Consider the following 24,830-nt stretch of genomic DNA (forward strand, 5'->3'; position numbering starts at 1 on the left):
TCATTGAAACCAAAGCTTATGTATTATTTTAATAATGATTTAACAAAAAAATGCAAATTATGTAGGTCAGAAACATATGGGACAATGCTATGTTGTGGAATTTGCAAGATGCGCTTTAAGGTCTAAGCTGTTTTCTGACTTGACATGTATTTGTGAAAATACGGGAAAACACAGCAAATCAGATACTATTTATTTGCCTAAAATTACTACAAGTATGTATACAAATAAATAAACCATAAATTTGCAATCCTGTCAATGGACTGTTGTAATGAACCTATATTATAGTGAGTGATTACATTACGTAAACCTCTCCATCTAAAAACAGATAAACTCGCGTCTGTGTTGATTCTGTAGGAAAGGGGCTGCAACTTTTGATGGTGGGACTCCTATTTTTACCAAAATGGGAGTCCTGGACTCCTAGTTTTAAAATCCTAGCAGGACCTCTGTAATATTTAAAAAAATTAACTGGGCCTAGTTTATGTTGTGTAGAAACTAGATGTATTAAGTCATTTAAAAGTAATATTTTAACTGTGTTGCACTAATCAACAGTCATTTGTAAGATGATGCACCAGTACATGAGTTTTTTCAGCAGTGTCACCGTATAAAACTTTTCTATTGTCTTTGTATAATCTGGTTTACACATCCTGTGACAATAAGGACTAAGACCATGGAAATTACTATTTTAGCTGTGCCACAAGAACCTTTTGAAAAATTAAAATATAACATAGTAAATATAAAAAGATTACTCCATTACATGGTTAAGACTAAGTAGATAAGGGAAATAATTGTATGACTACTAAGGGAAGGCTACTCATATGACTATCAACATGCCTGCTTTATTATATGCTCTAATGGTTATATATATTTTCTTCCCAACAGGCAACAACTTTGTATCAGATAAACTTGGAATTGACGCCATATCAGACAGATGGAGATTTGTTGGCTGAAGGATATCGTCTGCTCCTTTGGTAGTTCCTGCCCTCCAGACATAGTGAGATAAACCAGACTGGGAATCCCAAAATCCAAACCAGGTGGCAGCAAGAAAACTTCTAAAATTATAAAATCACAAGTCAAAGAATCATATTTTACACATTAAAAATTTGGAATGTCCATAATTTTAAATATTTAAACATCACAATAATATTTGCTGGAATATAATTCAGAGAATAGGAAGAGTCTACTAATCTGTTTTTTCTTCAATCTTTTCCAAATAGGGATTAAGAACTTAAATATGTGCATATATAGAGAGAAAATTACAAATATACACCAAACAGAGCAGAAAGTACTATTCCTTAATCCTACAGGAGAATAATTGATAAGATTTACAGAATTTTTAAAGTCTAAATAAATAACATTATCATACAGGTTATATGATTTTAATAGGTACTCTACAAAGATTTGAACCCAGACCCATGAGTTATGGCACACATCAGCTTGCATGTAATCACCAACCTCTATACCATTAGGCATTTGTGCATAGCAGATACACCTGTGTATCCACCCAGTAATTCTCATCTAAGTACACAGTGACCCAGTAAATCTCAAATAAGTACAGTCATTTTGGATTCCTATGAAAGAAATCAAGTTATCATAGATAATTACAATCATAACCAAAGCAGACAATACTATCCCAAAAATGATGCTAAAAAGACTACAATGAATATGAATTAAAATTCTCCAACTTCTATGATAATATGTATAATGTGTTTGTGTAATTTTACTGCATTTGGTCATGCTATTAAATAAACACTGAAGAATTTATTATTGTTGTTTCCAAATCTTTTACCCATTCCATCTGTGGTTTTTTTTGCACTGTCAGACTTGCCACTACTGCATGAACTATCATACTCCATATACATTTCAAGTTTAATTATGGTGTCTCATTTTCTTACCTTGACGACTGATATGCAATATCATGTCCCTCCATTCCATCTAATACCCTTCCTCTCACGGGTGGTGTGGAATCAATTATTACCCCGTCAGATGCAACTGTTGTACATAAGTCTGCTGTATTGCAAGCAGTTACTGTACAATAGTACATTCTGCTTTGAGCAAGTCTCAAATTTGGTAGTGAAATATCTGAAAATTCAGGATTAAAAATTTAATTCTTGCTACATGGTCCCTGACAATTAAAAAGAGATGGATTTTACTGTTCAGTCATGTTTGAAAATGAACAACATTTTCAGTCTCTTCTGTTTTTGTCAACCATATATTTTATTTGACCTATTATCTGCTGTGTGAATATTTGACAATCATTTATTTTTCCCTGTTTGCCTGACTTTTCTGTGCATAATGTCATAAATTAAATGAATCTTTTTCAAACTAGTAAATAATTTCCATAATTGTTCACATAAATTAAGATTTATGACTTTGACACCTACCAAACAGAAAATTCAGGATTGAAAATTTAACTCTTACTACATCATCCCTGCAATTAAAAAAAATGGAACTTTATATTCTGTATGATGTACTTCAGTCAAGTTTGTAAAGAAACAACATTTTCAGCCTCTTTCATTTTTTGGCCAACCATATATTGTATTTGACATTTGTCAGCTGTGTGAATATATTTGTAGTAATCATTTACTTCTGCCTTTTTTGTGTGTATCATGTCATAAATCAAAAAATCAAATGAATCTTTTTTCAAACTTGTAAATAATTTACATAATTGTTCTCGTAAATTCAGATTGACACCTACCAAATCTTATTCCAACAGACTGGCGCTGAAGAATATCATCACACATAGGGCAAGTTCCAAAACTGACATAGTATTCTTTAATTGTTGTATGTGGATCAAGGAAACCTTTCCACTTTGCACTGAGCTGTGAGTAGTTTGTCTGAAAGTCAATGTCTCCTTCAGCAGAAGTTGGCCCATCTTCAATATATCCCGCTACTGGAGGTGAAGCATCGACAATGAATGCCCATGATGAGACAACTGTTCTCAGTCCAACTCCATTGTGGGCCTGGTTAGGATAATGCAAAGTTAGTAACACAAACAATTTAGTTTCCTACAGATTAAGTTGATAAGTTAACCTTATTATTTACTGAATTAAAGATATCCTTTACGGACATTAATGGCTATGGACTACCTGAACAAATTCATTACAACTTACACAAATTAGCCACCATAAAAATATAGATTCTGGATTCAATACTGGAAAAGATTCAATACTTTCTAATATCAACATGTCAAGGATGTTCAAATATAAAATGTTGATCAAAGTCTATAAACATACTGATCATGTACATACTGGATGAACTACTAAATGGCTTGTACTCATCCATGAATAGGTATGAACTGGTTCTGAGCCTTTCTATATCCAGCATATCCTTGCAATGAAATATACAAATACATCTCATGGCTATACCACCAAGAAGATACAACATTGAATAAGTGAGATTCAGACAGTTGTTTAATGTTCAAATAATTGTCCATCTAAAATATATATTTAAAGAAACAAAAACCACTCAATAATATAGCATATTTAATACCAGTGAATAACATTTTACAGAGATCATGTTAAATTTGCTGCTTTTTTTAAAATTCATTTAAATTTTCTTACCTTGACTGACACATAGTATGCATTTCCCTCCTTCATTGTGACATTAGAATTTTCACTCATTATGCCACATTCTGTATACACTGTTGTGGGCTGCATTATATTTTCATAACCTGGCTGAGAACCAACTGACCATTCATACTTTGAGATGCCACTTTCACGATCATAGAATAGACCAGTCCAGCTGAAAACACACAAAATGAATACATTTTTCTTTCAACTACATTTTGTAAAAATTACAAGATCTGAATAGTCTTATTCATATATCAAAGGCTGTTCTACTTCAATGTCTCATATAGTTTCAAAATAATTGTGTATCTCTTTGAGACAAGACGATGAACCTGAAACATACATGGAACAGATTCATCATGAGGACTTTACTCTCCGAGACAGCATCAACAATGACATTCTCATGTTTCAAAATGCATTTATCCTCATTTCCTTTCTGTACTGATTGTCTGCCCGTTACTGTGCCCACTTATGTTCAGTTACTTAAGTTTTCTAAGGATACTGTATAGTCCTATAGCACCCACCTATTATAGGCAATCACTTGGGTCCATGCTTTACATGATGATGAAATACTGTAGTAGTCCTCTAACATCCACTTCTTTGCTATAAAGCCATGATGGCTGGCTAGACCTGTATAAATACTGTCTTGCTCTATTTATATTTATAGAGCAATTCTGGGCAGAACTAGGTCCAAGCAGTGTAAATATCTGAAGGATGTGGTTAATAACCATAATGTGTGTTTGGCATGGGTGGGATGCCACTCTTGTAATACATATAAAAAAATATGTGCTGTATGGATAGAGTCTGCAGAATTTTATACAGGAGACATGCATCCAATATTGTTTAGAACTTATCAAGACAGATGCTGCAAAACAACTAGTTCTTTATAAATGACAAATTACATGCACAACTTATCCTTAAGAATACAAAAGTAACAAATCAAGTACACACTGTAGCATGAACATTCTAAGGACCCATGCAGGTAACTATAAAAGTGTATCTAAACTATATAATTTACAGAACAATATAATTTTACAAAGATAGAAAACCTTTGTATCAGACAGGAAAAGCCAAGAAAAAGTTGGAATTATTATTGAAGTCTGAGATAAAGAAATTCCTCCACATGCTTCAGAGCCGACCACAAAGAACTCCTGATGTCAGTTTTGCAAGGTCTCTGAAAACAGGGTGCCAGATAACAAAGCAAAGTAGTACTTGGCACAGATAGGATTTGGTGTTAATACCTGTGCTGAACTGGAGATCACTCTGTCTGACTGTGACCTATGTGAAAACACAAATTTGAGCTTTCATAGCAACAAATTTTAGTAAGTTAGTGGCCATACTCCCAAGGTATTATGCTTGGGTAACATATCTGATGAAAAAAAAACACATGCTTGAATCAGGACAAAAGCATTTGAATGCAAACAGAGCATGATTGATATCACTTGAAGGACAATACAGACTCAAGTTTGCTACTCATTACACTGATAACATCTCTGATTAGCTGTTGTGGGTGTTATGGGTTTTGTGCCTTTTTCAGAACATGAAAGGCTATACATCTGGTGGAGGAAGAACCACTTACTCAAAGGAAGTTACTAGCAACCCTTCTCACATGCTCATGATGGCTGAGAGAGAGACTTGAACCCATATGGACAGAGGTGAGATGTCAGTGATCTGTAAAGATGAGCACCTTAGACCACTTGGTGACCTGGAACCCCTTTTTGATGAGAATATAAATCATACACACCACTGCACTAAACTTAAATAGCATCTCCAAAATACATTAAAGTCTTGTTTCAGAAAAAATGCTTTGAAGATAACTGTAGTTCCATAAAAACTGAGTTTTAGTTTGCTTTGATGTAAGCGACCATAAATCCTGCATATACACCAATGGTAATATTGATAATATGGAGTAAAAGACAATTATATATCACAGTACTGGCATAGCCTCCAGACAAAATTCTCTCTTAACCCAAGCCAGTTAACCAGCCTGGACTGCTGTCAGAAAACAAAAGACAAATCCATCAATTATAGACAAAGAAGTCACCAAAATAACCAGCTTTCCAATGTGTGTAAAATTACAATTTTGCTCAGCCAAGACACACAACAAAAATTTATCAATGATGATCAGTCGATCTATATTCAGAATTTAAGTCTTTGTTATGGTCATTCTTGATGAACACATAACTGCTATGTGAAAATATGCTGTATATTTGCCTTATGCAATTAAAAATGTGTACCTTTCCATAAAGATTATTTCAATTTATGAAGGATCACTTATATCAATGAAAAACAGTAACTCATGAGCATGTGGATCAAAGTAAATGAAAACACTATGTACATCTAGCTGAAATGTAATCTTAATCTTAAAGAATGTGATTGGTAGAAACAATGAATAAAGCAAAATCTGCACCTAATATTTTTGGATTAAACAAGGATATAAATGATGCTAAGCACGATTTATACTGTGTAAATACCGTAAGCCTGGTCTTGCGGGTAAACTTCAATGTTTTTATTCACAAAACTACTAATGGTCAGTTTTATTGCTGATGACATAATCTTTAGTTAGCAAACTTTTAATTCAAACTGTTTTGATAAATGATCTACATACCATGGATTCAATGATGATACAGATGTTATATGTCTCCCATTAATTGATATTTTCTTGTCTGTTCTAATTGGAGGAGTTGTGTCCACTACCACAGGCAAGGAAACAGATATACTTGTGTGATGTACATGATCATACCCTGTAAAAAATGTAAATAAGTTATTAATTGAAATAAATAAATATACAACTGAAAATTATCATTTGAAAAATCTTTTTATGTTATTTCCCTGATTATGTAAACTAATTTTGATCAAAGAAACTCTCGATTGTTTACATTGTTCCACAATTATTTGTTGTTCTTCAAAAGAGTATTCCTTTGCTTTAAACTGATAGTCTCAAACTTGTATCAGTAATAATTGACCATGCATCTCAATGAATTTGGAAGTTCATTCAGGCCAAGAATTGTATTGAATTTCTTTTTAAGATCAGAAATAGTATTTTACGTTTTTATGCTGCCTAATGTCAATGTGGTTCGTACTTAAAGTCGTAAATAGACCGACTGTTATGCAGACATATCATAATTACAGGCTTGATAATTTAATTTAAATTGCTACCATCAGACACTTCTTAAATTTGTCAGCTGTTTCTCAATTTGTCTTGTTTTCTTTTTATTTAAAGGGTATATCAGCAAATAAGGATAATTTCATCCATGGGGATAAATAATTATTTTGAATAGTGACTTCCAATTTCTTTTGTCCTATCTTCTAACTGAAACAGTCCAAAGTATCTGCCTATTTTTTCTTTTGTGTCAGTTTTTGATGATACAGATATAAGGGTAAAATCGCATGAAGGACAGAATGCTACCTTTCACCGATGCATAGTATGCATGTCCATTCTGTAATCTCAGGTTATGGAATGTCACATGATTAACTAATCCCACAGCCTTATAAGTCAAAATGTCAACACCATAAGGAGATGTTCCTGAAAGAAATAAGACAAATATTGAACATTTAATATGATTATTTTCTTTATAAATTTCATTTTTATCTGGTGCCTTTTAGTACATTTGCAAGATGATCAATACCCAGTGTGATGAAAACAAACCAAGTGGTTGAAATAGGTCACAATTACCTTTGCCTCTGAAATGCTCTACTTCTCAGAATGTGTACTGATGTCTAGATTAATGACCATACAAGTACCATGGTACACAGTGTCACCTATGAACTTCCAAGGTGTACATAATAACTAGTTAGGTATCAAATGTACAAATTGGTGCTATGGTACAAACACATACCAAGTGTCCTGAGTGGACCAACTGCATTGTCTGAGAAACTTGCCAAAGACTGAAAGTATGCATGATCACTGGGATGCAAAAAGTAGGTCGGTATTGTGTTTTAGATGCACACATGTTATGTATCTATTTTCATGTCAGTACAAGCAAAAATGTTCCAGAAAAACCTAAAAGTAAAAAGTGTAATGATTAGTGGAGCATGAAATGTTGGTCATTGTTACGCCTTTTGATATGGTGGTTTAGCACTTCTCTGAATCTATGCATATTTCATGACTATGCAAACAATAGTGTCCAAGACAGTGAATGATACATAATAGGTGTAAATTTGCTAACATCATCAATGCTGCCATTGTTGATGGATTACTAAAACACCTGGAATATATTATAGGCTCTATACCATTTTATGCAGGCAATCAAAAAAGTCATTTGATAAAGGTTGCACTCTGCATCAAACAATAAAATGTTCATACCTATAGCAACTTCATACTTTTGCATGCCAGAAGAGTGTACATGGAATCCCTGCTCCTCGATATCCACAAAGGAGTTCCAGCTGATTGACATATCTGACTTAGAACTCTGGAATGTAAATTAGAAATTTAATAAGTAGCTACAATTTCACCTTAAAATCCACAATCATAATGGAAGCTTTATGCCCATTAGCAACTCAGCTCAAATGTTATTGAATGATAACATAAAGAGAATTCTTGAAGATAGGTACAAGAAACTGTAATTCTTATGACAAAAAAAGCCAACTTAATTTAACAAAACCTAATACTAAGAGACAATTTTGTCAGTCAGCAGGCACTCACAGTGGAGGCAGCAGGTATAAGAGAAAACATCTTGATATGTGCAAAATAATATACAGTGATGCTCGCTATATACCAATTTGATTTATGCACTTTTATTTTAATGCCATTTAAAATGAAGAAATAACATTCGATTTCCACCACTGTGATCATTTTTATGCCATCGCATGCAGCACATGTACATATTATATGTTTTAATTTGAAAATTGCACTTCAATAATCATTACCGCTCCGGTGGCCTAGTGGTTAGAGCATCTGCCTTGGATGCAGGAGGTCGTGGGTTCGATCCCTGGCCAAGTCATACCAGAGACTTAAAAAATGGTACTAACAGTTGCCTCGCTTGGCATTCAGCATTAAGAGGTTAGTGTTAGGACTGGCCAGCCTGGTGTCAGGATAATGTGACTGGGTGGGACATCATGCTACATGTCTGTGGCATGATGCCCCAGTGCTAGACATCACTATAAACTGCCACATTGCAGACATTGTAGCGATATGACTGAAAAATTGTTAAAGCTACGTTAAAAATCAAAATCACATCACATCACATCAATAATCATTATTTAAAAACCTTGAGGCATAATTTGCCAATGAACTTCTATAATTTACAAGTATCCTGTAGAGAAATTATATTCAATTTAATCAATAACCTCAGGAATGCATCTATGATGTATATCAAGCATCATCTGTAGCCTGAAATCACAACATTCATCATGGGTTGTATTTTTTAAAAACCCACAAGATATAATAATTCTTATATTTCATATCCTCTAATGACTGTAAATCATGAGACATGAAAAATAATGCATTTTTTGGGGGCTACCAAGACATATATGCATGTAGATATGACATATTTGGTACTGCAACACTTAAAGACTCAAAACTGTCCAGGCAAACTTGCCAAGATTGACACAAGTCACATAGCAGTGACCAGATCTTTCAATAACCACATAAAAAAACTGTTATAAAAAACTATGATTGTTTTTGTCTTTGTTATTATTTTGCATGTGCATATTTTTTTTCTCTAACAGGAAATAAAATATTGGTAAACAATGACTGCATAATTCATGGACTGGTTAGTGTGTACCCAAGAAAACTGTACTATAATGTGCAGTAGTTACGTAGTGCAAATCATGCTTAGCATCACTTATATCCTTTTTTATTCCACCAAATATCAGACGCAGATTTGGTTTTATTCATACTTTTAACCAAATCACTAGACTACATTTCAGTTAGATGTATATAGCTATTTCATTTACTTTGATCCATGCACTCACGAGTTACTGTTTTTCAGTGGTAAACATTATGAATAAAGATTGACTAAGATCACCATCAATCCATTTTAGTTTTGTGTTTTGGTTTAACAAAATCATAATTCTCCACACAATGACAAGCTGGTTGGTTTGGCATCTCCTTCACTGACAATTTCGGATTTGTTATTTGTTTTCCAACACTAATGCAGGCCAGATCATTGTTTAAATCCTGAAACTGGCTTTGGAATTCTGTCTGGTGTTTACACAGGTACCTCTATGTCCAATTGCCTTTTATTCCATAATATTAGCATGATTGCCATAGCTGTGTAAATGGTACTTATTTACGGTCACTGGCATCAAAGCAAACTACAACTGAATTTTTACTTTATTCCAACTACCTTCAAAGCATTATGTCTGAAACTCTTTATTGTATTTTAGAGACATTATTAAAGTATAGTTCAGTGGTACCTATGATTCACATTCAAGGGATGTACTACATTTTAATGAGTTCAGCATTTCCACTTTCAAGGCAAAATACATAATTACAGGTGCAATGATACAAGATTCCTATGTAAAAATGCATAAAAAACAACAGTAACCTTAGAGACAAAAGTGAGAAGTTAATGCTATACATGCATAGAGCAACCCATTAATGCTCAAATCTTGTCATCATATGATCAAATTATACATATGGAAATTAGGTAGAAATAATAAGAAAACAGGACAATTAATTACAATGATTAACTTCTCAAACAAAACATATTAATTTACAATATTTCCATGTAATGAATTAATGATTAACAACTACTGGGGCCCCGAGTGGCCGAGTGGTCTAAAGCGCTCTTCGTTGCGGATCACTGCCATCTCACCTCTGTCTGCGGCGGTTCGAGTCTAAGATTCAGCCAATGTGGGCATGTGAGAAAGCTTGCCAGTAGCTTCTCGTGGGTCGGTGGTTCTTTCCGGGGTTTTCCGGGTTCTTCCTCCACCATTAATACTGGCCGCCATGTATAGCCTATCGTGCTGAAAAATGGCGTTAAACCCTACAACAACAACAACAACAAATTAACAACTACTAAGTCAGTTTTTTCTTGTTTTTAAACATTTTTAAGATTGATAAAAAAAATTCATAGATCAATTAGTAGAATAAAGATGCCAAAGGTGTCCAAGACTTAGTACACAATATAATTGCTATAATTTCATGTCCAAACAATTATAGGTCAAATAAAATGCTTTTGAAAATAATTATGGTTGTCCCAAGTCTTACAGTGTCCCAAGACTTATAGTATAGTATATGGTATATATACTGCTGCACTAGCATAACTATACACATAGGACTTTTTCACAATTGCATTGTCTATGATATATTGTAATCTCCGACTAAGATGTGCCACTTATATTTTGGCTTAGTAAATGAATCTGTGACTTCTAAATAACATACTAAGCAAACTGTGTTTAAATTACTGATATCCATGAAGCTATTACCTGATATTTTGTATCCTTTGTTGGCCCTATCCACACAGAATTTTTCAGTGGTGGTGTGAGATCCACAGTGAGTCCATCACTACAGCTGCTTATATCAGGGAGTAACATTGTCCATTTTTCAAATAACAATTCTGTTTCATCAGCATGTATACAGACTATGTAACGTTTCCCATGTTGAATAACATCATCATCAAAGAAAGCATTCACATATTCTTTATCTGTAATAGAAAGAAAACAATTGTAAATATTTAAAAAAATAACAAAATATATAAAAAACCATTTTTAAAAAACATATTAACTATCTTTGTTACAAAATGAAATCTTTACAAATTCTAAAAAGTACAAATTAGCTTTACAAATTAAAAAAATGAACAACTTGACAAATAACTTTACAAGTTAAAAATATAAAAACTTTACAAATTAACTTTACAAATAAAAAAAAATTAAAACTTTACAAAAATTAAAACTTGACAAAAAGAATTAACAATTAAAACTTTTCAAAAAGAATTAAAAGCACAGCAAATTACTAAAAACACCTTTAAAAACTGAGTAAAACTATGAACAAATCTTGAAAAATGGGAAAAATTCCAAGAAGCAACAGCAAACAATGTTATCTTGATTTTAACAAGGTCAAAAACATTTAAAACAATAATTACACACTTTAAATTTCTAGAGAAAGAATTTAGAAATATTTTTAAGAAGTCAAAGGTTCTAAAGTGTTTGAAAAATTGCAAAGTGTAAATAAGGATTGCAACAAAAATGAAACTGTAAACAAATTAACAAATGAAACAAATTTAATTTAATAAATGTAGCTGTAACAACTTTTAAATTTGAAATATTAAGAAAATGAACCATTACATGTTTTATATTTCACATTTGGGCCTTAATCAGATTAGGAATGAGTTCATTAATGAAAAGAAACCAATTGGTTGTAGTGGGGTAAGTGTGTGTGATTTGTATAGCTAACTGACTGTATCCCCTGCCCCCTTCCCATTAGTTAAGTGACCCATTATAAGTAAAATTGTACTTGAAGGCTTTAACTGTATTACCAAAAAGCCAATCAATGACAAGAAATTATTTGGTTGTAAAGGGGAAAGAATCAGCAATCTGACTGTGCTCCCCTCCTTTATTTGTTAAGTGACCCATTACATGTATGATATTTCACATGTGGGCATTAAGCTTATTACCAATTAGTCCATTAAATAAAAGAAACTAGTTGGTTGTAGGTGGGTAGGGGGAGAAATAACTAAAGGGGAAAAGAATTGGCAAGCAAATTATTTCCCCTGGGAAAGAATTGGCTGTTACACTGGGACTAGCTACAATAGGCCAATCTCTAAAGGCATGAACAGTTACTTCTATAATTTACCAAAAGATGGCCAAGTCATTTTTTTTAAATGTACCCAGAAAAATAGTTTTGCTGAAACTGCAAAGAAAACTGATTACTTTTGAAGCAACGATCATTCTGTTTAAATACTAAACAAATTAAAAAAATCAGTCTCTACCAATGTTCTACAATTTTTTTGAAGTTTCTGCAGAGAAGCTGGCTGTGTTTATTATTCGCTTGTTGGATTCTATGTTTTTTCAAATTTTTATGATATTGTTTGATCAACAAAGCAATGAAATATCAAAACACATTTTTAAACAGTCGTAAACAGATAAATCACTGCAATGATGCTTACAAATAACTTAAGGTAGTAATAATATTCAAATAAATAATGTCATATATGTCTGAATTTTCAAATAAATTTTAAATAAATATTCTTATATCATTTGCTTGCAAGGATTTCTGTGTTTGTTTATTACTAATGTGTTTACTTGTTTGTTAATAATGTTTATTACTAATGTGTTTGTTTAAATTGCATAAGTATATGTGACTGAGCTGAACCTATCCCCTTCCCTCCTGTTTTGGAATTTTAAAATCTGTGTTTTGATCTTTTTTGATATTTATAGCATTTTTGCAATTTTGTTAAATTTCAATTAATTTGTTTTTTCATTTTTTAATTTTCATTCACAATCTTTACATTTTTATAGTCTGTGCTAAACTCCAAGTCAGTTTTGGAGCCCCAGGTGGCTGAGTGATGTAAAGTGCCTGCATTACTAATCACTGCTATCTCACCTCTGTCCATGTGGGTTTGAGTCTTGGGCTTGGCCAATTTGGGTATGTGAAAAGCTGCAAGTTGTTTCCCATTGGACAGTGGTTCTTACTGGGATTTCTGCAAGTTCTTCTCCCACCAGTTATACTGGCTGCATTGTAAAGTCTATTTTGTGCTGAGAAATGTCATTAAACCCAAAAACAACAACAACCATGTCAATTTCATATTCATCAAACTAAATTTAATCTTAGTCATTTTGGGAGCCCCGAGTTGCCTAGTGGTCTAAAGTGCTCTCCGTTATGGATCACTGCCATCTCACCTCTGTCTGCGTAGGTTCAAGTCTTGGATTCGGCCAATGTGGGTATGTGAGAAAGCTTGCCAGTAGCTTCTTGAGGGTCGGTGGTTCTTTTCAGGGTTTTCACGTGTTCTTCCTCCACCATCAATACTGGCCGCCAAGTATAGCCTATCGTGTGCTGAGAAATGGCGTCAAACCCTACAACAACAACAACTTAGCCATTTTACTACAATATTCTGGAGTAATTTCTGGGTCTTTAAAGTTTCTTTTTTTGTTTATGAATTTTAGTACAACATTTATTCACAGTTATTATAACAACATATCCTGTGGCTTCTTTACTCAACTAAATTCTTTAAATTCTTAGTACACCACTCCCACAATAACTCGTGCCCTGATATCTCACAAACCTGCTTATAACGTGGGGTCAGGCATGGATCCCATTTATTAAAACCAAAATATACAAAAAATGATCCCTATTTCTTAAAACTTAAAGAAAATTGCAATCAAAATTTGTAACTGAAATGTTGATATATCGCTTGTTTTATAGTTAAAAACAGTAGATAGGACCTTGAAATTTTAATCAACTTTTTGACATTATCAACTTTTAATAAGAAGTCATATAAGTGTTACATTTTCATTCCAAATGATGTTCTTAGTACACCATAATTAAAGATATTCAAGGAAATTTCAATCAATAAAAATGTTGCTTATGCCTAGTGTAGACAGTACATTAATACCTAATTACAAATAATTTTTGTTAAGTGAAATTTGTATTTTAATCATCATAAATTATGTCCACAAGCATTTCTCTGCAAACCTAATTTAGTACCAACTGTGTTTTGATAACTGACCTGCAGAAGTATTTGTTGTAGTGTTACAAAAAATTAAAAGCTGGCCTCCTTTGTATTATCATGTTAATTATGTCTTTTGAATCAAATAAAGGAGGTGGATTTAAAAAAAAGTTAAACGGCATGCAAATCTAACAAACTTAAAATCTAGCAGCCCCAGTCATATGTCGGGTGAACTCACTTCATGGATCAATCAAACACTTAAAAAATTATTGTGTATGTAACATAAACTACTTTAAACTAACTGAATCATTCATAAATTTGATCAAAGATAGCAAGGCAACCAAGCTAAAAGAACACTTTGTAAAACAAAAAAGAGCTTGGTTTCACAGATATGGACCATTATGGGCAAATGAGTTTCAGAGAATTCCTGAACTGGCACCAAGAGATATCCTCAAGGATGATAGGAAGTTTCACTTTTATTTCCAATGAAATCACAACATCAATAATGTACTAATTGAACAAATCATAAATCGAGTTTCGATGTGGACAATTGTCTCACAAAATAAATGTTGCTTTTTTTTGGAAAAATGGAATCTTGTTTGGTGATGTACCAACAGTTAGACTAGTTCCTTGCTAAGAGACTCCCGATTTGGCACTATACTATTAAACATCACTCTGGGAACCAGACTAATCAACAAAACAAAAAGCAGTGATGTAATACACAGCTGTTTTCATGTACACATGATGGTTGTTGAAACCAGTTGGAATGATCTTTTACATGCTGGACATTTTGAAAATAAATGTTATTTAAACAGAATAACAAACAAATTCATTAGAAAAAGCTTGTTATTAACAATTAATATCAACGTAATTGTAAAATGAGGATTCATTCATTACACAGCCCAGCCCACTAACTCCTCCCTCATGTTTTTCTCAATTGTTGGAAGTCCCTCGGTAATTCAAACCCTCGCTTATAGTACGGTCAATGTTTGTGCACCTTGTTGTGCACAAGTTATCAAAGAAGTGGTGTATTAAGTTTAATCTTGTCAATTTTAATGACATATTCTAGAATTTCTTTCTCAGCTACATTCCATTTCAGACTGATTTTAGCCTAGGCCATTTTACTAAATTATTCCTCTTTTAAAATCTCTACTAAATATTGCTTAAGTTTTGGAATTTCAATGTGACTTTTAGTCCCTGTCAAAAAGCAGCCATAATGGATTTCTGGGTGTCAACATGTTCAAAACACTCCTTCTTCACCATCTTAAATTGCCACTGTACAATGACTTGCCCTCAAGTTACATTTCCATTGTACCCAAAGTGTCCCTAATGCTAAATTTTCCTATTTGACACATTGCTATAGTCCATGTGAAATTCCCCTTGTGGCCACAATGGCTCACAATGATTACATCTGTAGCCATTTTTATTACATATCAATTCATTAAAGCTGGATATCATGGTCATAGATGCAAACTCTTATGTTAAATAACTATTTTAATCAGTTAATACAAACATACCTGTTGTTCCACACTGCAGAGCATGTGGATGGGAGCAAGGATCATCAAAATAGAGATCTTGTGTTCTGTTGTAAAACACACTTGGATCCAACACAGTTTCCTCAATAACTGCCCATTTATATTCTTTATACCTTGAAATTGAAGCACATACCATCTACAGCTGATTTCTAAATATTATATAAAGCAACTGAATGACAAATGTCTTTATCGTAAATAATCATTTAAAGCTTTTTCCAGCCCCCCAAGACATTTTAATAAACTCCATAAAAATACTTGTTGACCTTAAAACAATGAATCAAAGACAATATGTCAACTAAAATTTAATGAAAACAGTACATAGAAACTGATTATGAAATGTTCATAGGTTTGATTTAGAACCTAAAACGCAGGCTTCTCAGAATATATGTATAAAATCTAATAAATTACAGAATCACTATTAATTATTATTTATGACAATGACACAAACAACATTATCAACACAATGATGACACAATATTCCTAAACTGTACAATTTATTTAGTGTGCAAGATTACAACTTGCAAAATCTCCTCACTTCAGTGACCTTACATACTGAAAACAACACCATTTTACATTAAGTTTGACAATACAAATTAAATAAAATCAAACAGCAAAGAGAGCTATAAATTTAAATTTCTGACAAAAGGTGAGAAAAGAGTTGAAGACATAAAAGTCTGTAATATGCAAGGTGCTGAAGTCCCTGAATACACATTCACTCCACAAAGTTTATTAATCTTTGCAAATCTTAATCCCAATCACTATGGATTGTTTAAGTACTGGAAAAGATTTTTAATAATCTTGATAATAAAAGTAAAGCATTATAACCAGATTATTAAACAAATAAGTTGTGCATGCAGCTGTATTTAAGTAAATTGTATAGATATGAAAGTAATACAATGAATACCATGAATAGAAGTCAAGAAATTTACCTCAGAGTTGGCCAGACAGCACTAATAATGTTGGTATATGGAGTATAATCCATGTCAACACTCAGCCAGTCACTGTGTTTTTCTAAATGAATCACCTGTCCTTGTTCTGCTGTGTCACTACCATCTGAAATATATATCAAAACATATACTGATATGAAAATTATCTCCCCTTAGGGATATAAAGTCAATGACTCATTTCCAGTCCAGAAGAAAAATGAAAAATAATATGACTGTTTTTCCTACAGATGATCAACAATAGGTAAATGAAGATACAAACTATAATATGAAGTTCAAGGTACATCAACCTAACAAGAAAAGGACTACCTGATGTGATTAAAAATGCTGACAAACAAATTTTAGAATCCATAACATTAAAAAAATACAGCAATGAAAAAGACTAGATCTTAGGCAGTACTGTCAATAAAAATGCTGACAAACAAAATCTAGAATCCATGACATAAAAATCACAGGAATTAAAAGGACCAGAACTTAGGAAGAACTAACATGGGGAAGCAATAGGCTCTCCAACTGCATCGATTACTACATTTGGTCTCACGTTGTTGATGTCGTCACAGCTCTTTATGTCAGTTGATAAGGCAGATGACAATTTCGCAAAAGTGACTCCTTTGACAGAAATCCTCCAACATTTTGAGAATCTGATAATTCCATTCAGTGCCACCTCAAAAGCAAACTGAAAATATAATTTGTATTGCATATATGTATGTATAGTAATTAGTAGTTTTTTTTAATTATGTGTATATTTTTTTAAAGAAGGAAACCTGGGACAGAATGCTATTCCATTTTTATGGGTTATAGTTTATTGAGTTTTCAGTCAAAAAGGTTCCTCTCTTTTCTGCATATATATATATATATATATATATATATATATATATATATATATATATATATATATATATATATATACACAATATAACCCTTCAAAACCAAATCCCTTGGGAAAAAATTTATTTCTCAGTTTTGAGACTTTATCATTTTACTACAGTTCCTGATGAGGTAAAAATGTCTTTTTAATAATTGCTTGTATGACGACAGAGATAGAGAATGATATTATGAGAAAACATCTCTGAATATGGCCCCAATAAAAAAAAAAACTGGTTGTTTTAAAAAGAAATAAGCCGAACAAAGTATGATTCTTTCAGAAATAACATCCAGTCACATGAACACAGTTGCTGAACATAAAAAATATAGTCTTCATCTCAAGTAACATTTAACAAACAAGAGATGTTTATAACTTTATAACAAGTCCATTAAAATTATGAATCAAAATCTACACTGTTTAAATATCCTGTATAATTCATATTGTTTCTGTGCACAAATTCTTCACCTTGTTTCTTCAACATAGGATTTGGCAGAGACTCATACTCCTTGATCAAACCAATTTTATCATGTAAGGATGGTTCAATCTATCAGTGCTTAGTTCTTCACTCTGGCACCTTAACATGGACCTGAAGACAAATTACAGTCTTGGTTACTCAAATGCATGTCTGTAATGATTTTTCTCCTATGAAAATCCACTGAGTGAATCTGTTACTGTTTGATCAGTCTCCATCCACAGACTTCAAAAGTGTGGCCACATGCCTTGTTAATAAAGCAATTGATTTAATTTAAAAAAATAAAAATAATAATCTTCTTAGGATTATTTATACAAATGAATAGCATCAATCAAAATTAGATAATAAGGATATAATCTTTCTTAAGTGGCTTAGCTACAGACATTTAATTAATTTACCTGAAAAGTTCAATCTTTTTTATAGTGCAATAAATTTGGACTAGATTATTGTTGGACCTAATCTGTCAGTCCATGTGTTAAGTATTTTATATAAACCCTGCATGCCCTTGAGGCATATTGTCACCAATAAACCTAATACAGTATTTTCATACCATACAAAAATCTGGTCCAGCGTGTGTCAGGAATTTAGAAGGTAAAATCAATTTCTAAATTTTATGTGAGTTTAAGCTGTTGGTTTTATTTAAGTGTCAAATTAAAACTTGCAATCAAAATTTCCTTCAATTTATGGAGTTACAGGGTTTGGGCTTACTGGAAGAAAATTATAATATTTAAGATGGAAAAATCTGAGACCTGTAAAAAAAAATTTTCCATGTGTGATTCTGGTATGCCAAAGGCTTGGTTAACAGAACCTTTCAAGGTAATTAATTCCAATATACAATATTATACAACTGAAAACAAAGGAACACAAACCTACAGATGAGCAAACAGAATGATTCTGTCAATTTCAGTTTAAAAAAGTGGTGTTTGGTGGCACACATTTGTTATTTAGTTTGTTACTGACCTAATATGGGATCAGGAGATATGAATGTTGCCTACTCCATATTGGTCTAGTAACAAACTACAGACTTAGTGAGTTATTTGTCAAAGTGATGATGTCATATACATCAAATGACATGTAACAAATGTAAAAATGTAGCTGGCATCCATTGCTACAATAAGACCAGCTAAACAGACTGTAAGGGGCAAAAATCAAAACCTGTTAATTAAATCTCTACATACCAAAATCCACCTTTGGAAACTATCATGAAAAAACTGGAAGAAACTTTCAGGAAGATTCTCAAACACTTTGTTTTACTATAGCATTTTAATTCTTTATGGGTTGAACTAGACTCTGCAGAAATCTATAAGCATTCAAATGTTTAAGATAAAGTCCAAATCTTTTCCATTATAGTGTAAGTTGGTTGTCAAGAGTATGCATTAAAACATTTCAACATGTGTTTTCTAGAACTTGGAGAATGTAGTTTCTCTGAACTGATAATTTATGAAGATCAAATAGGCATATAATATTCCATATCAAAATTATAACTTGAAATTGCAGGTAATTTTTAGATGTCAAATTTCTTTTGATGGACTGTTTTATTTTTGCTATGTGTTTATGAAAAAGAAAATATGCATACACTTGTTCTGTTGACATATTGTACATTCTCTACTTTTGTCCAAGGTGTAAGTGTTCTGTCCATATGACTACTGTCTGTAAATGCCCACTCATAGTAATCAATGACAGAAAGTGCATCTTCTTCATCCAGTACATCGGAATCTCTGAACTTTTCTATTATCACCCTGATCTGAAAAAAATTAAATTGATGCAACACAAATGTGCTATATTTCCATACTGAAGTAAAGACAAATAGATGAGATTCAAAGTTCTTTTGTAACAATTATCTATAAGATAAAATTTTACTTCAAACATTTTTTCCATCAATGGTACAGTAATGTTCACAATCTGTATTTAATACTCTCATACAGATGAGGAAGGGTGTACTTAAAGATACTATTTTATAATGTAATCACTCTTGAAGCTACTATAAAGTGCTATTGGAAAACAAAACACTTTTATAAAGTCTGTTTATGTAATAATGTTGATTTCAAATATGTTATATCTGAAGATAACATGTAATTAATAAACATGATATGAAGAAAAGTGAAAGTAACTAAGATTTTAGGATATGGATATCATTTTCTTTTCTTCATTGATATTCATATTTATTCCATATCATGAAGGTGACTGGACAAACTTCATAAATATGTCTTCCACTGCAACAAAATCTTACTCTATTTGATGTGGTCACAACAAACAGGACTCTTACTGATTTAATCATACACCAGAGAAACATACTTACTTTCTTTTCAGATATATTGTAAAACACATCAATACCACCCGTTACAGGTGGGGTAGGAACCACAGTGACCCCATCACTAAATATTGGTTGGTAGCAGAACTGATCAGCACAAAGCTCAATGGCAACCCTATATGTTTTTCCAGCTTGTAGGACCAATTCACTGTCTTTCAACTCATTCAGTGTTGGCAAGTATTCATACTCACTCAAATCCTTCCAGTATTCTGAATATGAAACAGATTCACTGTTTGCAAGCACTTTAAAAGTAATTGTTTATCCTAATTTTATAAATGAATCAGAAATTGTCATTAATAGGTTAAGATTCAATTTAATTTAGAGTACACAAATTTTAAAAAATGTTTAGAATGATAGACATATAGTTAGAGGAAGACAAGCACACAGGTTGCTGTAAACAGGAATAAAGTGATGGGATGAACCTGTCAGGAAAAGGATATAAAAAAAATTAGTCAATTAATGAATAGTCATAGAATTAAAAAAACTGTTACATGACTTTCATGACATAATTAGATTTTTATGCTCCAAGAATAGCAGTAACATTTCCAAGTATTCTCGAGGTAATCTGAGTATAATTGCATAGAAAAATGCTTTCAAAATTGAAGTTTAAGCATGTAGTACATAAAGAGCCAATAAAAAAGTAGTGTAAATGTTTTACACAGTGTAGTACATAAAGAGCCAATAAAAAAGTAGTGTAAATGTTTTACACAGTGTAGTACATAAAGAGCCAATAAAAAAGTAGTGCAAATGTTTTACACAGTGTGGTACATAAAGAGCCAATAAAAAAGTAGTGTAAATGTTTTACACAGTGTAGTACATAAAGAGCCAATAAAAAGTAGTGTAAATGTTTTACACAGTGTAGTACATAAAGAGCCAATAAAAAAGTAGTGTAAATGTTTTACACAGTGTAGTACATAAACAGCCAGTAAAAAAGTAGTGTAAATGTTTTACACAGTGTAGTACATAAAATGCCAATAAAAAGTAGTGTAAATGTTTTACACAGTGTAGTACATAAAAAGTCATTAATCATACCAGTAAGTGGGAATTTTTCCTGCAATTTCCAATGGGCAACAGATATAAACTTCGTCATATTTTCTGGGATTGTCCAGTGGGCTTCAATGTGATTTGTACTTGATTGAAAGTCAATATCCCCTTTACAATAGGAAACTGTGTTCTACAAATTATTGGAAGAAAAAAAAAACACATTACTATTAAGTCGTGAATGCATCTTATCAAGTAACTAACATGAAACTATGAAGAACATTTAAGATGAAAGGATACTGGTAGTTAAAGTGAAGTCTGATAGCTCTGAATATAAAATTATCATTTATACTGACACGTCTAAGTCTATGCTTTTACATCTAATATCTCCCACTTTCTGCAGAACTAAGATACACTGTTAACAACACACAAAAAGAGTAACTATTTACCACAGAATGGTGTGAGAATCCAACATCTTGCATGTCTGAAATAAAAACAATCTGAGTTAAAGCACAACTATTTACAAATATATGCACTGATACACATGCTATATATATATATATATATATATATATATATATATATATATATATATATAGATGGAGAGAGAGAGATTGGGGGGGACATTTGCTTTAAAGAAGGGAATAAAGGATATATTTCTTGAAGTGGGTGAAAACTGTATTTTCACAAGTGGCAAAGCCACAGGTGAAAATACTTAACTATTTCACCCAAGAAATGAAATATATCTTTTATTTACTGTGAGAAAGCTAATTTTCTTTTTGTATTTTATGCTTCAATGCAATGGCTAACAATATACAGACTGAAATGGCAGATTTCTTACTGGATCATGTGAGGCAGCCATACTTACCAAATACCATGCAAGTGTCTAAGAATAACTTAAAATTTCTTAATCATAATGCTATCAGTGTATATTAACAACAGTGAAAAATTATTTATCATATACCATACCAGTGAATTATCAAAATTATTTCTCTAAAAAATTCCTATAATTCATGGCCTAGCATTATATATATAATTACACTGATAGCAGTTACTTGAGAGCATTATAAGTACTTCAAACAAATACAGTTTGATGTAAAATCTGAAAAATAATAATTAGATTATTTCACTCTTTCATTTGACTGATATTAGACTACACATATGAGTTCTTCCCAATTCACATGAGGGTGTGTGTGCATGTGTGTGTGTGTGTGTGATTTGGATTTTTAACATAGCTTTAACAATTTTTCAGTCATATCACTATGATGTCTGCAGTGTGGCAGTTTATAGTGATGTTCAAGCACTGATCATGCCGCAGACATGTAGCATGATGTCCCACCCAGTCACATTATCCTGACACCAGGATGACCAGTACTAACACTAACCTCTTAATGCTGAGTGCCAAGCAAGACAGCTGTTAGTACCATTTTCATAAGTCTTTGGTATGACTTGGCTAGGGATCAAACCCACGACCTCCCGCATCCAAGGTGGATGCTCTAACCATTAAGCCACCAGAGCGGTCAAAAAATGCTTGCAATTATTTGCTTGTAAATTCTAGGTGCCTGAATTTGCACATTTCTGCATTCTGTCTATGCAGTAATATCATGGTTGGCTTATATATAACTTCTGTTTCTACTCTGTATTCAGGTAATACCCATTTTGTAATGTTTGGTCTACAAGTGAAACTGAAGTCAAAGAAATGTATTTGTCTGTCGATCATTACAGTTGATTGATGGAGTATTCTGATTTGAAGGTTGAGTAGTCATGGAAAATGTAATTACAGTGCCACACAAAATCCTACATCAATAGAACTGTCAACAGATTATACAAATTTTGTGGTTATGGGTACAATCTGTATGTTATCTTTCCCCTCCATTAAAATTTATCTCTTGTAAAAATTTAACTTTGAGCAATATTGACACATTTATGCAAAAACATATAGAGTAAACAAACATTTACCCTCTGAACTGTTACAAAGGGGCCCATCAAAGATGTTAATGGACCAAATTTGCATGCCTTCCTTAACAATAGTGACACCGTCTGAGAACTGGGTCATGTTTCCTGCACCTGTTATGGCTGTTACAATAAAGTGGTACTTCTGGAATACATACAGTTCAATTAATAATAATAATAATATTAATAACAGTAATAATAATAATAATAATAATAATCCTCATCATCATCTGTACAGCATAATTATATAAACATTCACATACTTGGAGTCCCCAAGTACTTTCAAGAAAAATATCACATGAGACTCAGAGAAATAGTTAAATTCATTAAAAGATATATTTCATTACTAAACTATATGCAACACTGCAAATATATTCATAGAAACTTCAGTCTTATATCCTTTGACCATTGAAAAATATTCATCAAGAGGTCATTAAAACCTACACACATACCTTGAGAATCTGTAAATTTAGATTTGTGAATGTGTAAGAGGATGAATTGGAAATGTCAACACAGTGGATCGTTGTGGCTGTATCTTCTTTCTCCCCAACGCAGACATGGTACACTATGTCCAGATGAGAGTGGTGGAATCCATACCATCGGCCTGACATTTCGGATGTGCTTGTCTGGAAGTCAATGTCATCAATAGTCTGGAACTGAAAAGTTTGATGGATTGCAAAATGCATTTAAATTCACTTCTATAACAGGGAAGACATTGACTGTTTGGATGTGGAAGCCAACCCTCCCATCTGCTGCACATATAAATACCAAGATACCAATAATTTTATTCTCTTCTTTGAAAGAGACTGAAGTTTGTAAACAGAATTGGACTCTGGTGTTGAAAGGAGCCAATTTCTTTTAATTTTGAGTACAAAATAAAGGCTTCAAAAGTTGTACAAGTGTAATATTGTTTATTTATGCACTCATATATTATCAAAGCTTCATGGGATTTTCAGGTTTTTTGTGTGTAATTGAAAAATATATTTCACCTCGTTATATTATTTTTACTAAAATATATTCTATCTATTGGTCAATATAAGGTATCAGTTTAGTTTCTCAGAAGACATCAGGTATCAATACATTTGGTTGATTAGATACATATACATCCATAGCAAACTTTCATTAATTTTGTAGTCTTATTAAAAATTCTAAAAATTAAAAAAATAAGTTTTACCTACCAGACGTGTATTGTTAGCATCAATATCAACAACAACCCCTTCTGTAGGAAGCTGAGTATTGTGTAAGTAAGCATCTGAGGACATCAGTGTCACCAATCCGGCAGTATTCTCTGCTTTAATGGTAATATAGTAGTTCCTATTTTCATGCAAAGCCCAGTGCAATTGGTCAACACGGACAGCACTGCATGTTACAGGGGTGATAGTAGTATTGCAACTTCCTCCACTCTGTATTTCAGTATACGCCATCACGTCTGTGCCAAATTTCTCATAACCTGATTTTTGACAAAAAAATATTTATTCCTGTCTGCATGGTATATTCTAATTATAAGGTTTATCCAAAAGAAAATCTGAAAAGGTAATTGAAGTCTTTGTTGCAGTCACTACACAAAAAAGTATGATCAAAATGATAAAGTTAAGTTTAAGCACAAAATAATAATAATAATAATAATAATAATAATAATGCTATTAACAT

The 24,830-nt window shown here is 32.4% G+C and overlaps 1 protein-coding gene across 1 annotated transcript in view; it reads right to left on the reverse strand.

The window, feature by feature from the left end:
* LOC149805302 (uncharacterized) overlaps positions 1-24,830 on the reverse strand; it is a 192,644-nt gene that overhangs the window by 56,440 nt on the left and 111,374 nt on the right. Inside the window, exons 25-42 of the mRNA XM_089933948.1 lie at positions 24,359-24,630; positions 23,633-23,836; positions 23,187-23,325; positions 21,677-21,711; positions 21,279-21,420; positions 20,235-20,455; positions 19,512-19,679; positions 17,088-17,274; positions 16,584-16,707; positions 15,637-15,767; positions 10,941-11,158; positions 7,873-7,978; positions 6,976-7,092; positions 6,175-6,310; positions 3,561-3,741; positions 2,696-2,960; positions 1,893-2,079; positions 832-1,049 (exon numbers count right to left, since the gene is read on the reverse strand). Coding sequence (XP_089790074.1) covers positions 832-1,049; positions 1,893-2,079; positions 2,696-2,960; positions 3,561-3,741; positions 6,175-6,310; positions 6,976-7,092; positions 7,873-7,978; positions 10,941-11,158; positions 15,637-15,767; positions 16,584-16,707; positions 17,088-17,274; positions 19,512-19,679; positions 20,235-20,455; positions 21,279-21,420; positions 21,677-21,711; positions 23,187-23,325; positions 23,633-23,836; positions 24,359-24,630 — 3,051 coding nt within the window. The remainder of the gene's footprint in view (positions 1-831; positions 1,050-1,892; positions 2,080-2,695; positions 2,961-3,560; positions 3,742-6,174; positions 6,311-6,975; positions 7,093-7,872; positions 7,979-10,940; positions 11,159-15,636; positions 15,768-16,583; positions 16,708-17,087; positions 17,275-19,511; positions 19,680-20,234; positions 20,456-21,278; positions 21,421-21,676; positions 21,712-23,186; positions 23,326-23,632; positions 23,837-24,358; positions 24,631-24,830) is intronic.

The sequence above is a fragment of the Sinohyriopsis cumingii genome, chromosome 2 (assembly GCF_028554795.1).
Source record: "Sinohyriopsis cumingii isolate HCF-2022 chromosome 2, ASM2855479v2, whole genome shotgun sequence".
Lineage (NCBI taxonomy): Eukaryota > Metazoa > Mollusca > Bivalvia > Unionida > Unionidae > Sinohyriopsis > Sinohyriopsis cumingii.